General features: G+C 59.2%; 1 protein-coding gene across 1 annotated transcript in view; it reads left to right on the forward strand.

Moving 5' to 3' along the window:
• SH2D5 (SH2 domain containing 5) overlaps window positions 1-11,925 on the forward strand; it is a 22,122-nt gene extending 10,197 nt beyond the window's left edge. The window contains exons 2-10 of the mRNA XM_011990139.1: window positions 3,262-3,390; window positions 3,744-3,824; window positions 4,271-4,345; window positions 5,273-5,419; window positions 7,004-7,255; window positions 7,401-7,569; window positions 7,902-8,010; window positions 8,732-8,891; window positions 9,647-11,925. Of these exons, the coding sequence (XP_011845529.1) occupies window positions 3,304-3,390; window positions 3,744-3,824; window positions 4,271-4,345; window positions 5,273-5,419; window positions 7,004-7,255; window positions 7,401-7,569; window positions 7,902-8,010; window positions 8,732-8,891; window positions 9,647-9,850 (1,284 nt within the window). The 5' untranslated portion in view covers window positions 3,262-3,303 and the 3' untranslated portion in view covers window positions 9,851-11,925. The remainder of the gene's footprint in view (window positions 1-3,261; window positions 3,391-3,743; window positions 3,825-4,270; window positions 4,346-5,272; window positions 5,420-7,003; window positions 7,256-7,400; window positions 7,570-7,901; window positions 8,011-8,731; window positions 8,892-9,646) is intronic.
• The last annotated feature ends 1,598 nt before the right edge of the window (window positions 11,926-13,523 follow it).

Raw genomic sequence — 13,523 nt, forward strand, 5'->3', positions numbered from 1 at the left:
GGTTTCCCGACCCTGTGGCCCAGGACAGGTGGACGCTTGTTGGGGCAGTGGGAGTAGACCCTCCGGCCAGAAGGCAGCACCTAGTTCCCTAGCCGGCGGCTTCCTTGCCTCGCCGCCTCCTGGACTGGCGGGGACCCCCACCAAACTCCAGCAGTGGACACCCTGCTTATCTGTGGGAGGGGAGTCCGAGCAGAAAGGCACCGCCATGGCCTCAGGAAACAGCACGAGACATGGATTTGCTTCCCTGCTCTCCCACTTAAGCTGTGTGACCATGGCCAAGTGACTTCACTCCTCTGAGCCACCCTTTGCTGACCCAGGGTCTGCAGGCTGGTGGTCTCCCCAACTCAGCTATGGTGCAGTGCCCCAGAGGGCTTCTGCGCCTGGCCCACGAGGCAGGTCAGCCCATCCAGTCTCCTGCCTCTGAGCAGGGCCACCTGGAAAACCTGAGGACAGCCCCAGCCTCATTCCAAGTGTGTCCCCTTCGGAAGGTGCCGGCCCAGCCAGAGTGCAGTGGAAAGCCTGGGAAAAGCAGATCTGCCCCGAGAGAGACAAGTGGGTGTTTTGTGCCTGGAATGGGTAAGGTCTGTTTCCAGGCTTAGAGTGAGTCCCGTGCCCTCCCTGGTCCCCCGGGAGCCCCCCGCCCCAACTCCACGCCTGGGCTGAACGCACTGTGCTCCTCAGGCTTAGGAAGGAGGGAGGAACTTCCAGTTTCCAAGGAGGCTAAGGACCAGGGAGATGGGGAAAGGATCAGGTGATGGTGGGTGGGGTGGGGCCCCTAAGAGGGCCAGTGGTTGGCCTCCGCATCCCCACAGCTGGGACACTGGGGACGCCGAAAGCTGCAACTTTGGGTGTGGAGGGAGGGGCTACAGCAGCCCTGGACACAGCTGTGTGCGCGTGTGAGTGTGAGATGCCCACGCGGCTCCTCCCCATCTCACGCTTGGTGCCTGAGGGGCTGGGTCCGCCAGGACAGGATGGGAAACGTACCCTTCCCTCTCCTCCCCACAGCTCTCCTTTCTCTCCTTTGCTTTGTCTTTCTCGCCCTTCTCTGTTCCTGCCTCTGTCCCCGGCCACCCCCTAATCCTCTGTACCTTCCCTCTCCTTTTCTCCGCGTTTTGCGTTTCGTTGTCTTTGCCTCCTCCCTCCCCACTGCCTGCCATCCTGGCCTATCCTGGCCCCAGGATGTGACTATGAAGTTGAAAGGTGGCTTCACTGGAAGCCCCCCCGCCCTGCCACCTCCTTACCTGGAAATGATGTCACATGGCTTTAGTGCGGGTTGCACATCTAACTTTGCTTTATTTAAACATGAAAGGTATAGTAGGTAAAGGATATGACATGAAAATGATCAGGGTACAATAGCCCAGAAAAGCAGGAGGGCAGCCAGGATAGGAGGGGGCGCCAGGAAGACTCAAGGGGACGGTACAGGTGCAGCGTTTTTTTTCTGGCTCCTGGCTGCTCACTGAAAGTGGATCGGTGCAGGCACCTCCACCCTGGCCTGAGCCTGGGGTTAAAGGTCATGGGCGGGCAGAAACAGGGTCCCTTCCTGGGCTCTTGGTGCTAACAGAGTCAGTTCCAAAGCACCCCAGCCCTCCTCCTTGAGCGAGAGCACACCCCAGACCCGTCCTTGCTGCCCAGGGCTCTGTTGGATACCTGCTCTCTGTGGCGGGAATCCGAGCCCCCAGGCAGGCCTCCCCAGCCTGGCCCTCCCACCCTGGGTGGGCGCCTGTCGGGGTGGCCAAGGACAAGGAGGGAAGCGGAAGTGGTCAGACCCCGCTGTCCTCCCAAGCTCCCTCCTGAGTAGCAGGCTTTGTTGAGCTTTGGATCCAAGCCTGGCTGATGTCGGGCTGGGCGCCTGCTCCTCCATTCTTGTCCCCATCTACTTCTCACATGATCCCAGGTTTGCAAATGAGGAAGGGGATGCTCAGAGGGTTGAGGTAGCTGGCCCAAAGTCACACAGGATTTGGACCCAGGACTCTGATCCCAAGTCAGTGATGACAAGCAGGCTGGTGAGAGAAGCCAGCCAGGATGGGACACAGAGGTGGCTTTCCCATTGGTCCCAGCAGAGACTGAGGGAGCTGAGTCCTGGGGGACCTCGCCAGAGGCATTCAGCCGTTCTTTCTTGGAATCATGGGGCTATGATGTGTTAATTCCACATTAATTGAGCACTAGCTGTGTCCTGGGCTCCCATGGGAAATAGTGTGCTCCCTGCCCTTGAGGACAATCGCCTAAGGGGGGTCCACTCCTCTTCCACGACTGGATGTGGGAGAGGGGTCCCAGGAAAGACCAGAGCCTGGCTGGGCTGAGCAGTTGGAGGGGGTGGTCCTCAGCCCCCAGGGCAGTTGTCCTCCTTCCCCACATCCCGTCTGCGTCAGTGCACTGTCTGGCTGAGTTCTGGTTTTCATGATCTGCAAGGGACTGGGGGGTTCAGGAAGGGGCTGGGGTCCGTTTGGGCTGAGTGAGGCATGGTCACCTGCAGCAGGTCCCTGGCCTCATCAGCTCTGGCCATCCAGCTTATAGCCAGCCACCTTCATGAACTACAGAGCTCCTGCCCTAGAACCTGCTATAGCTCCCACTGCCCACAGGGTGGGGTCTGAATTCCTGAGCCTGGCATCTAAGGCTGATCCCAAACTGGATCCAGCCTGCTGTTCTGGTCTTGCTGAGGTCGGCCTGCGGGCCCCCGCTGCCTGCCTGCCTTTGTGTCTTTGCAGTCTCTATTTCTGCTGCTGTCACTGCCTTTCTCTTTGATGGCGCCCTCTCAGGTGGCCCTCCCTTCCCTCGGGCACTTTGTGAAAGCTGGTTACAGGTCTATCCCTTGACTTCCACCCCCTGGGGGAGGCCCCAGCCCAGAGCACCACAATCCTCAGAGCTTGCTGAGTGAATGAGTGAGTGACCCTGGGCATGTACCGCCACACCCTTCAGATCTTGACCCAAACCTCCCCTCCTCAGTGAGGGCTTCCCAGCAACAATCAGCCTAGCCTCTAAGCTGACGTTTCCCATTCTCCTCCTCGCTCCATCCGCATCTCACGTGTGATCTACCTTACTATTTAGTTCAATGTCTTTCCCCCCAGCAACAATGTAAGCTCCTTGAGGGCAGTCAGAGATGTCATCATTTTCTTCGGGGCTGGCTCCCCAGTGCCCAGGGCATTGCCCAGCATTGCTGCACACATAGCAGCTGCTTAGGAAGCCGGTGAATGAATGGCCTGTGGGGGGCACTCTGTGGCTTGCCTGCCTCGAAAGCAGCCCTTCCCCCTCTGCCCTTTGCAGCCTCCCCTCCTGTGGAGCTGGAAGCCAGGCACTCCAGGGGCCATGCAGAAGGCGGGGGCTGGGGGCCGCAGGGCCTCTGACTGTGGGCTGGCCCCTCACCGGCCCAGGTGCATCACCAAGTTTGCCCAGGTGGGTGGGGACGCCCTGTCCAGGTGTGCTCTGGTGGGTGGCCCTCAGGTAGCAGGTGCTGGTGGTTGGGAAGTGCTATGGGTCTAGGACCTACTTCTACCTCTCTCTTCCCTGACTTGGGCTGGGGAGTGTGTGTGTGTCCTGATGAGGGACTGGGACTTCGGAGAGCTTCAGTGACCTGACCAAGGTCACCTGCCAGGAAAGCAGCAGAGCCTGGGCTCTGAGAATCGAGCTCTGTCTGTCCACAGCCTGCCTGGCAGAGCAGATGTGTGTTTGGGGGGAATTTGGAGGATGGGGTTAGGAGCCACGGACCTGACTCCCTGACTTACTCCCTTCGCCCCACCACCGAGCAGTACGTGGGCTCCTTCCCTGTGGACGACCTGGACACCCAGGAGAGCGTGTGGCTGGTGCAGCAGCAGCTGTGGGCGCTGAAGGTGGGTGGCCTGGGAGGGCACTTCCCTAGTGAAAGTCACAGCCTTGAAGACCAGATAACCCCCGAGACCAGATCCACCCTCCCCACAGTTAGAGAGGGGCGGGACACAGGCAGTGTTTGTGGTGGGCTGGTCAGGACACACACCCAGGCCCCAGAGGCCCCATCCCTTATGCCCTGGGCTACTGCGACCTGGGCCCCACAGCTGGAAGCCACAGATGGAGATGTGGGTGACAGTCATAGCCTGGCCAGCGGTGGCCGTAGCTGGGGTCGTCTGCCAGGAGCCATCCACACTTCCCCAGCGCCAGGGGGTTCCACCAGCCAGGACCCCACCCCGTGCCAGGGGTGGTGGAGTGGGCTAACCAGCCTTTGGTGGATGGTACTGAGGCTGGGCAGGCCAAGGCAGGGTCTGGGAGGTGATGCCTGGCCCCACTACTATTTTCCACCCAGGACTGTCCCCGACGCCGGGCCGTCATCCTGAAATTCAGCCTTCAGGGTCTCAAGATCTACAGCGGGGAGGGTGAGGTAGGAACCCCTGTGGGTGCAGGTGAGGACTGGATGGGTACAGGTGTCTCCAGCCTCAGGATGCGCTCTCCACCTAGGTCCTGGCCTCAGCTCGGCCCCCTTGCTTCCCCTGGGGTCCCCCTGGCGCACCAGCCTACCTGCTCTGGGCCTGTGGACTTGCACCAAGGGCCGCTTCCTCCCAGGGCTGGCTCGGGCAACAGCTTCCCACCCCTGGGCCTCCAGAATCCCTCTGGGGCCCCCTCCCCGCCTGAGCATCAGGAACATCCAGCCCACTGAGGCTTTTGCAGCTTCCCTGCCCCGCCCTGGCTGGTGGGCCATGGGCAGCTTCACCCAGGTGCGGTAGGGCTGCTCCTGGTCACTGCTCCTCCCTGCCCTGCTGCCGGCTCGTCCTCCTGCTGAGCCAGCGTGGGGCGGGCACTAACTGCGCGCCAGACTGCACCTCACAGCTGTGGGCATCAGTTACCTACCACTGAGGCACACCTGGTGTCTCCAGAGCTGGGCATTGCGGGGCCCTGGGGTCAGGTCCTGTGCCACTCACATGAGGTCCCACTGACCCCCAGCAACAGCCCCGTCGAGAAGTGCTGGTATCTCCCTACCTGACGCGTCACCACAGGCGCTCAGAGGACTGCCCTCGCCTGCCCGAGTCACACAAATGAGTGGCAGAGCCAGGATTCACACCCCAGTCACCTGCCTCCAGGCGCCAGGCGTGTCACCCCAGTGCCTGCCGTCACTCCCGTTCTCTGGGCCCCCGGCAGGCCGAGCATCACATGGGGGTGGCGATCTTGAGCCCAGGGCCCATGTGAAGGATGAGGGCTTGAGACTGGGCGGGATGGAAGGAAGGAGGGTTTCTTCACCCCTGCAGGCTGGCGAGCAGGGGTGGGGCTGCCTGGTGGGTCTGATGGGGGCCTCATGCTGCTGCCTCGCCAGGTGCTTCTGATGGCGCATGCCCTGAGGCGCATCCTCTACTCCACCTGGTGCCCTGCCGACTGCCAGTTTGCCTTCGTGGCTCGAAACCCACGGAGCCCAGCCAGCAAACTCTTCTGCCACCTCTTTGTGGGCAGCCAGCCAGGAGAGGTATCTGGGGCTCGAGGCAGGGGACCACCATGGAGGCCGGAGGGACTGTGTGCTGGGCATCAGGGCGGGTTCCTTGAGGGCTTTGTCAGGGCAGCCTGATCCCCCTCCAGGCATGCACACCTCGCCTCTTTCTGTGGCTCTTCCCACTGAGGACACCACAAAGCAAGTCAGTGGCCTCAGCATTCCCTAGGGCCCAGGGGCGGGAACCTGGCCACGCGCTTGGAGAATGGAGAGTCACACCACTAGGGCTTCGCTCATGCCATTCTGTCTGGCACCTCCCTTCCTTCTCATCCTGGCACATTCCACTCACTCTTCAGGGCTCAGCCCACATGTCTGAACCCTGCCTTGACTCCTCTGGAGGGCCCCTCTCTCTGGGGTCCTGCGACATGAACTGCACGCTACCATCGTCTGCCCTAATTACAGGCACTTGAGTTCTTTGAGAGCAGAGTCTGGGTCCAGATCTTGAGACAGTGCTTGGCCCAGAGCAGTCGGGGTGGGCAGGTGGATCAGAAAGTCAAAGCCAGCCTGACTGTGGTGAACAACAGAGCCTCAGCAGCGAGGCGTTTGGCAGACAGGCTCTGAGTTTGGTTCTGGCCAGCAACCATTTGCTGTCATCCTGTCTATCCAGGCCCTGTGCTGGATACTAGGGTGACAGGTGGCTGAGTCATGGTCCTTGATCTGATGCTCACGGGTCTGACACGTTGGGTCTGGATGGTGTGTGTGGCGGGTGGGATGCGCTGCTCCCAACAAGCACTGGGCCTGCGCTGGGAATTTCCTGTGCTCCATTTCACTGACTCCTCAAAGGGGCACAGGGAGGTGGGGATGAGGAAACCGAGGCACAGAGAGGTGCCATGCTCTACCCAGGGTCCCACAGCCGCTCCTACGTGACAGAGCCAGGATTGGAACTCAAGTTCTGACTTCAGGGCCTGGGCTTTTGGCCCTTCCTGGAAGGGGGTGCTGATGTGGCGTGCAGGGTTGGGGTGGTAAGCCTGGGGGCAGGAGTGCGTGAGCTCATGCTTCCATTCTCTGCTCCATGCGTGATACCTGGACCACAGAAGGTCCTCACTGTTTGTTAAATAAATAAAGGAAGCTGAGGCCGGGCGCGGTGGCTCAAGCCTGTAATCCCAGCACTTTGGGAGGCCGAGACGGGCGGATCACGAGGTCAGGAGATCGAGACCGTCCTGGTTAACATGGTGAAACCCCGTCTCTACTAAAAAATACAAAAAACTAGCCGGGCGAGGTGGCGGACGCCTGTAGTCCCAGCTACTCGGGAGGCTGAGGCAGGAGAATGGCGTGAACCCGGGAGGCAGAGCTTGCAGTGAGCTGAGATCCGGCCACTGCACTCCAGCCTGGGTGACAGAGCGAGACTCCGTCTCAAAAAAAAAAAAAAAAATAAAAAATAAAGGAAGCTGCTAGGGGAGCCTGCATGGTGGTGAGGTTTTGAAGGGTAAGTAGGAGCTTTCCCAGGAAGAATGGGAAGCGCCTCCGAAGCCAAGGGGCTGCATGCACCCATGGTGAGTGGGCTGAGGCCCAGGGAGACGGAGATCTCCTCCAACTGAGCCCACCTCTCTCCCTCCCTCCCAGGTCCAGATCCTGCACCTGCTCCTATGCCGCTCTTTCCAGCTGGCTTACCTCTTGCAGCACCCTGAGGAGCGGGCACTGCCAGAGCCCTGCCCAGGACCCACAGGGGAGGTGCCCCTAAAGTCACTGTCCAGCTCTGGGGGCCCCCCTGGGGGCCTGGTGCGGGAGCCCTTCGGCCGTGATCAACTCTCTCAGAACGTCCATGCATTGGTCTCCTTCCGGCGACTGCCAGCAGAGGGGCTGGTGGGCAGTGGGGTACGCAGCACCCCAGCCAAGGAGTGGGCAGTGGACAAGGGAACTGGGTATGGGTTTGGGGGGCATGTCGGGGGCAGGGGCTTCACTTGGCCTGACATGGCTGGACCTGAGTCTGCCTGCCTGTGGGCCCCTCTTGGTGCCCTAGAAGGAGCTGCCAGAGTCGGAAGGCCGCGCCCGCCATGCCCGCCTGGGGAATCCCTACTGCTCGCCCACGCTGGTGCGCAAGAAGGCCATTCGCAGCAAGGTGATCCGCTCGGGGGCCTACCGCGGCTGCACCTATGAGACCCAGCTGCAGCTGTCGGCTCGGGAGGCCTGTGAGTAGTGGGAACATGCCTGCCCTGTGTGTACCTGGGACACGTGCCTGTGCGCTCCTGGACCAGCCAGAGGTGGGCGTGAGTGCCCATTCCTGCAAGGCTGTGGCCACACCTCCAAGTGTTGCCTGTGCATTGTGTGTGTTTGCCTGCATCCGGGTCTATGCACAGGGGACTGCGTACAGCTGCATATGGACCAAAACTGGCGGGTGGAAGACCTGTGTGCGGATGTGTCTGCTGAGCAGGGCAGAGAGGTGATGGGTGATGAGGCCTGCAGCCGTAGGGAATGGGAGGGCCTGGCCACTCTCCTTCTGACTCCTGGATGGTCTCCACAGTTCCTACCGCATGGGAGGCATGGCCCCGGGGTCCTGGTGGCCACTCGTGCCTGGTGGAGAGCGAGGGCAGCCTGACGGAGAACATCTGGGCCTTCGCTGGCATCTCCAGGTAGGAAAGGCCTGGCCTGGCCCGATGCCCAGTCCCTTGGAGTGGGCAGAGAAATACGGGCTTCCCAGGCCCCTGAGGCACACACTCCTGTGCACGGGCAGAGCGCTGCCAACCTCGGTGACCTCAGGCCTGGGACTTCACCACCCTGGGCCTCCATTTTCTCTAATGTAAAATGGGGTTAATGAAAGGAGCTTCATCTTAAGGCTGTGGAGAGGGTCAAATGAGGTAATTCGGGTAGAGCCCTCAGCACTTGGCCTGCACAGGGCGAGGCCCCTAAGCGTCAGCTCTTTAAGCCTCTTTCCTGAGAAAGTCTTGACGTTGCCAACAATTACAGACCCTGGAGAAACCTTCTAAGCTTCTAAAAACTTCTTTCTGTTGAGCCTGACTCTGAGTCACGCCCCATGTTGGGTTTTTGCTGTTTTTTGTTTTGTTTTGTTTTTAAATTTCACTTTAGAGACAGGGTCTCATTCCGTCACCCAGGCTGAAGTGCAGTAGCGTGGTCATGGCTCACTGCAGCCTTGAACTCCTGGGCTCACGGGATCCTCCTGCCTGGGCCTCCCAAAGTGCTGGGATTACAGGCATAAGCCACCAAGCCCAGGCAATGCACTGTGTGTTTAAGGGCATTTAATCCACAGGCTGCCTCGATGCTGCTGGGGTTGTCATGACCATTGCCCAGGAGAGCAGTCCAGCCTAATTTACCCTCTCCCCTTTGTGCCCCTAGGCCCTGTGCCCTGGCCCTGTTGCGGAGAGACGTGCTTGGGGCCTTCCTGCTGTGGCCTGAGCCGGGTGCCAGCGGCCAGTGGTGTCTGTCCGTGCACACGCAGTGCGGCGTGGTGCCGCACCAGGTCTTCCGGAATCACCTGGGCCGCTACTGCCTGGAGGTAAGAGTGCAGCGGCCAGAGGGGCCTGGGCCCCGCCGCATCATTGGTTCCATCCCTGGTCCTTGGTGCCCTCCCGTTTCTAACTGCTGAGGTCCTGAATGCGCCTCACCGCCATCCCTGTCTCCCATTGGCTCTCCCTGGCGTCGCTCCTCGTCCAATTCCATCCTGCCTCTATTGTCCTGCTCTTTCCTCATTGGCCCTGCTGGCCTCGCCCCCAGCTGGCCCACTTGGCCCCACCTCTGCTGGCTCCACTCTGTTCTGACCTGAAGGCTCTTGGAGGGGAAGGGAGGTGCCTGGTCGCTGAGGGCCCTTCTCTCCGGAGGGGGCTTCGAAGGGTACCTCTAATAAGAGTCTTGAGCTGGAGTCACGTGTAACATTTCTACAGGAATCCTGGCTTTCCCACACCCTAGCCCAAATTAGCAGAGGAGGAAACTGACTCAGAGAGAGCAGGGGCTTGCCTGAGCTCAACAACCTCTGAGTCTCCAGTGTGATGTCTTGTCCTGCCCCCCAGTTTCTAGGGATGGGAGGGGTTTTTCACATGTGTGCCCTTACTTCCAAGCTAAACATCTCAGTCCTACCCAGGCTGGGAAGAGAGAGAGGGAATGGTGCTTGGCTTTGCCACGATAGCACATGTGAAGTCTCTGGGCTTCGTCCCCTGCTCTCTAAAATGGGCAGGTTCCTGTGGGAGGAGGTGGCTGGTGCCTGGCGTGAGCCCTGGGGAAGGGGACTGGAGCTGAAGCCCCTTCCTCCCCTAGCACCTGCCGGCAGAGTTCCCCAGCCTGGAGGCTCTGGTGGAGAACCACGCGGTTACTGAACGCAGCCTCTTCTGTCCCCTCGACATGGGCCGCCTGAACCCCACCTACGAGGAGCAGGACTGTGGGTCCCCGGGCAGGCCGCTCCGGACTCTCCGGCCCCTCAGCCATGCCAAGTCCGAGGCAGAGCTGCAGGGCCTGGGCTAAGAGGTAGGGCCCGGGTCCCACAGGCCCCGCCTCATCCCGGCTCCTGGGCCCCGGCAGTGTCTCTGCCCTTCCTGCACGCCTCTGGTCACCAGTTCCATCCAGTCACCCTGCCCTTGGAGCAGTCTTCCATCACCTCACTGTCCGTGGGAGGGGAGCCCTGAGGTTGGGTATCGCCGGTGGCTTCTCGCAGAACATGTGGGCTGCTGAGATTCCAGGAGGGCAGGTGGAGTTGCAGGTTTTGGGTAACCCATTGGGTGGCTTTGGATGACCCGCTGGGTGGCTTCGGATGCTTTGGGACTTCTGGGCTTCCGCTTTACTCCTGGGACAGGAGCTTCTTCACCGCGGAGTCGCGGCCCTCTCCTAAGGAGGCCAGGCCTTGGGGCCCTGACTGGGAGTCTCCAGAAAGCTCATGAGACGAGTGAGGGAGAGGGGTTTGGGGAGGCAGGAGTGAGTTTTCACTCTGGGCAAAGACTTGGAGTGAGCCACTGTGTCTGTGGGAGCAGAGATGACTCTGTGGAGCTGGTGGGCAGGAGGCTGGGGATGAACCCATCTGGGCTGACAGAGCAGGGCTGTTTCTCACATGTATCTGAGAGCGAAGGAGGGGTGGGAAGGTGCAGAGAGGGCAGGAAGGACAGAGAGCTGTGCCCAGCGCTCACGCACGGGTGGACTCCTGTTGCAGAAAGGGATGCACACCAGCAGATAGGGCCAAGAATCTCCATGCTGTGTCCACTCAAAACCTCAGGGCTGTGACTCCCACTTTCTCCGAAGGGATGCACAGCTCACCCCTTCTCCCTAGGAATCACCAGGGCACCCCCACCCTCAGCTCATCTCCTTTAGCCATTTGATAGGGAGGGGCCAGCAGTGAGCTGCAGGCTTAGAGGGGTGACCAGGGCCCTCCCCAACTCGACCGCATGTGGTTTGGTGGCTGCCTCGGGAGGGAGGCTGTCCGATGCTGACATTCCCCTTAGCATGGCGCTGACCGTGGCTGTCAGGGGTCACCTTGCCTCACCAGGCCAGCCCCACTGGGAATGGGGTCAGTCACAGCAGAACCGTCGAAAGGTGGACCTGATATGGGCCCTGCCAGGGGCGCTTGGCCTCAGTGGGCCGTGGGAGACCCAGGGAAGCGACTCTAGTGTGAGGCAGTGGTCCTGCCAGGGACCGACAAACCCAGCTAGCCCTCTTTGTAAGCAAACTTGACAAACATGAATCTACCGAACTCAGTTACAGAACAAGTTCATTTTGCATGAACTTCTCTTATTAAAGCAGAAGCCGCGTCATGAGCCTGGGGGCTGCCCTCTCCCCATCTGGGAGTGGGACAGAGCTGTTCAGTGCCTTGAAAGTCACAGATTACTGACTCCTGGAAGGAAGTGGACAGCCCCACCAGAGCAGAAAGAAGGGAGGCAAACTTGGGGAGTGAGAAGCCAGCCTCCCAGAGGCCCAGGCCTCGTGTTCCCCACCTCCAACCCTCCAGCGAGGACAGAGGCTTGGCTTGGGACCTTGTAACTTCCTTGCAAGTTAAGTGAGCTATTCTGTCACAAAAGATAGAAGGAACTGCCCTTTGGGACTTCTTTATGTTGAGTGTGAGTGGGAAGCTGGGACTCTGCTTTACAGCCATCTGTGCTGGAGCCATCCCCTTCCTGGACCAACCACTGGTCTCTATGGGAGGCCCCAGCCTCACATTTCCCTGGCAAGGAGAGAGAGGTTTAGCGATGTCCTGGGCCCCGGATTATAGCCCAGAGATGGGCAGTTAGGGAGACCTGGTCATTGGTCCAGACTTGGGCCAAGGCTCTCCTCTGTGAGGGATGGGTTTTACTGGTGAATGACCTGTGTAGAGAAGCTATCAGGGCCATGTTTAGCACACTGAAGGGACCAGTCTCCACCAAGCACTTTAACATCCCTCCAGCCAGCATTGATTGATCTCATGTTACAAAGAGGGCAAGGTTTTTGGCCCCTGTTTGCAGACTCCATGTCTTAATCAGAGACCACAGTTTTCTCTTTGTTCCAATCAGCACCACCTCGGTAGCCCCGCTTTCCTTGCCGTATGGATTTGAAACAAAATAAAATGTGTTGCTTCAGATTATCTGCTACAGACTTTTCTTTCCTTCGAAAGGTGAGGTTTTTGTCCAGTTTCCCTATTTCGTTTTTGCCAAACATACCTTCAGCTGGCGCTGGTGAACCAGAGGTCCTGTCCTCAAGGGCTCAGAAGGAATTGCTCAGGGAGACTCAATCAAATTACATTCCTCTTCTGCTGTAACTTTCAGTGGATATGTCTATAGGAAAAAGACTCAAGTCCTTCTGCACTGGCAACCCGGGCTTGCTTTCTGCTTCTGCAATGTGCCACAGGACCTCCGCACAGCCCAGACCGGCATCCTCCACCTCCTCCCTTCCCTTCACCTTGTTAACCACGCAGCCATCATATTTCAGCTCCAGTCAACCTCAAGATGCCTGCCCTATGCCCTGGGCTGAGTGAGGTTCCTTTTTTATATGTTCCATGGGCTGGGTGCAGTGGTTCGTGCCTACTGTAATCCCAGCACTTTGGGAGGCTGAGGTGAGAGGATTGTTTGAGCCCAGAAATTGGAGACCAACCTGGGTAACAAAACTTAGCCACTCGGGAGGCTGAGGTAGGAGGATCGCTTGGGACCGTGAGGTTGAGGCAGCAGTGAGCTATGATTGCACTCCAGCCTGGGTGATAGGGCAAGACCCTGTCTCAAAAAAAATACGTTGCATGGAACTGATTATTCAGTTTTTAATTACATTTTCATTTAAGGGATTTTGTTTGTGGGATTTTGTTTCCTGTGTCTGTCTCTCCAGCTAGATCATGGGCCAGGAGGGCTGTCTCCCCAGTATCTGTCACGGTGCCTGACATGGAGCTGACACTCAGTGTTGCAGTGCAAGGAAGAGCCCAGAGGTGTGACAGAGGTGCTCTTCTGGCTGGGGAACTTGCGCTGAGCCAGGAGGGATAGGCCAGGCAGCCTTCCATCCAAAAGATTTGTTTTTGTTTTTGTTTTTGTTTTGTTTTTTTTTGAGATGGAATTTTGCTCTTTTTGCCCAGGCTGGAGTGCAATGATGCAATCTCAACTCACTGCAACTGCAACCTCTGCCCCCCGTGTTCAAGTGATTCTTCCGCCTTAGCTTCCTGAGTAGCTGCGATTACAGGTGCCCACCACCAGAGATGGGGGTTTCACCATGTTAGCCAGGCTGGTCTTGAACTCCTGATGTCAGGTGATCCACCCGCCTTGGCCTCCAAAAGCGCTGGGATTACAGACGTGAGCCACCGCGCCCAGCCCAAAAGACTTGGCTTCTAAAGTGTTTGTTTTACAATCTCGGGTCTTAGAAATAACAAGGGTGGCATGAGAAGAAGCTGTCCAGGGGCTGTGGGTTGTGGGCAGCCTTCCCCTGAGCCAGTACGGGGACGTGGATAAGGGGCAACAGGTCCTTGCCGCTGTTCTCAGTTAGGTTCCTGGCCCGTGCCTAAGGCCTGGGATCTATCTAGGCCGGGAGTCCCAGTCTTAACCGCAGCCTCGGCAAGCTGCGCAACGTCTCTGAACTGGGGCTGTGCGGATTCGAGAAGACAGCAGACGCAAAAGGAGCCCAGCCAGGACTGGTGCTTCCCGCAAGTGGCCGCGCGTGGCTGCCCGGGGATTACTCGGGCGAAGCTGGCGGGCCAGGCCAG

The sequence above is a fragment of the Mandrillus leucophaeus genome, unplaced genomic scaffold (genome assembly GCF_000951045.1).
Source record: "Mandrillus leucophaeus isolate KB7577 unplaced genomic scaffold, Mleu.le_1.0 Scaffold370, whole genome shotgun sequence".
In the NCBI taxonomy this organism is placed as follows: domain Eukaryota; kingdom Metazoa; phylum Chordata; class Mammalia; order Primates; family Cercopithecidae; genus Mandrillus; species Mandrillus leucophaeus.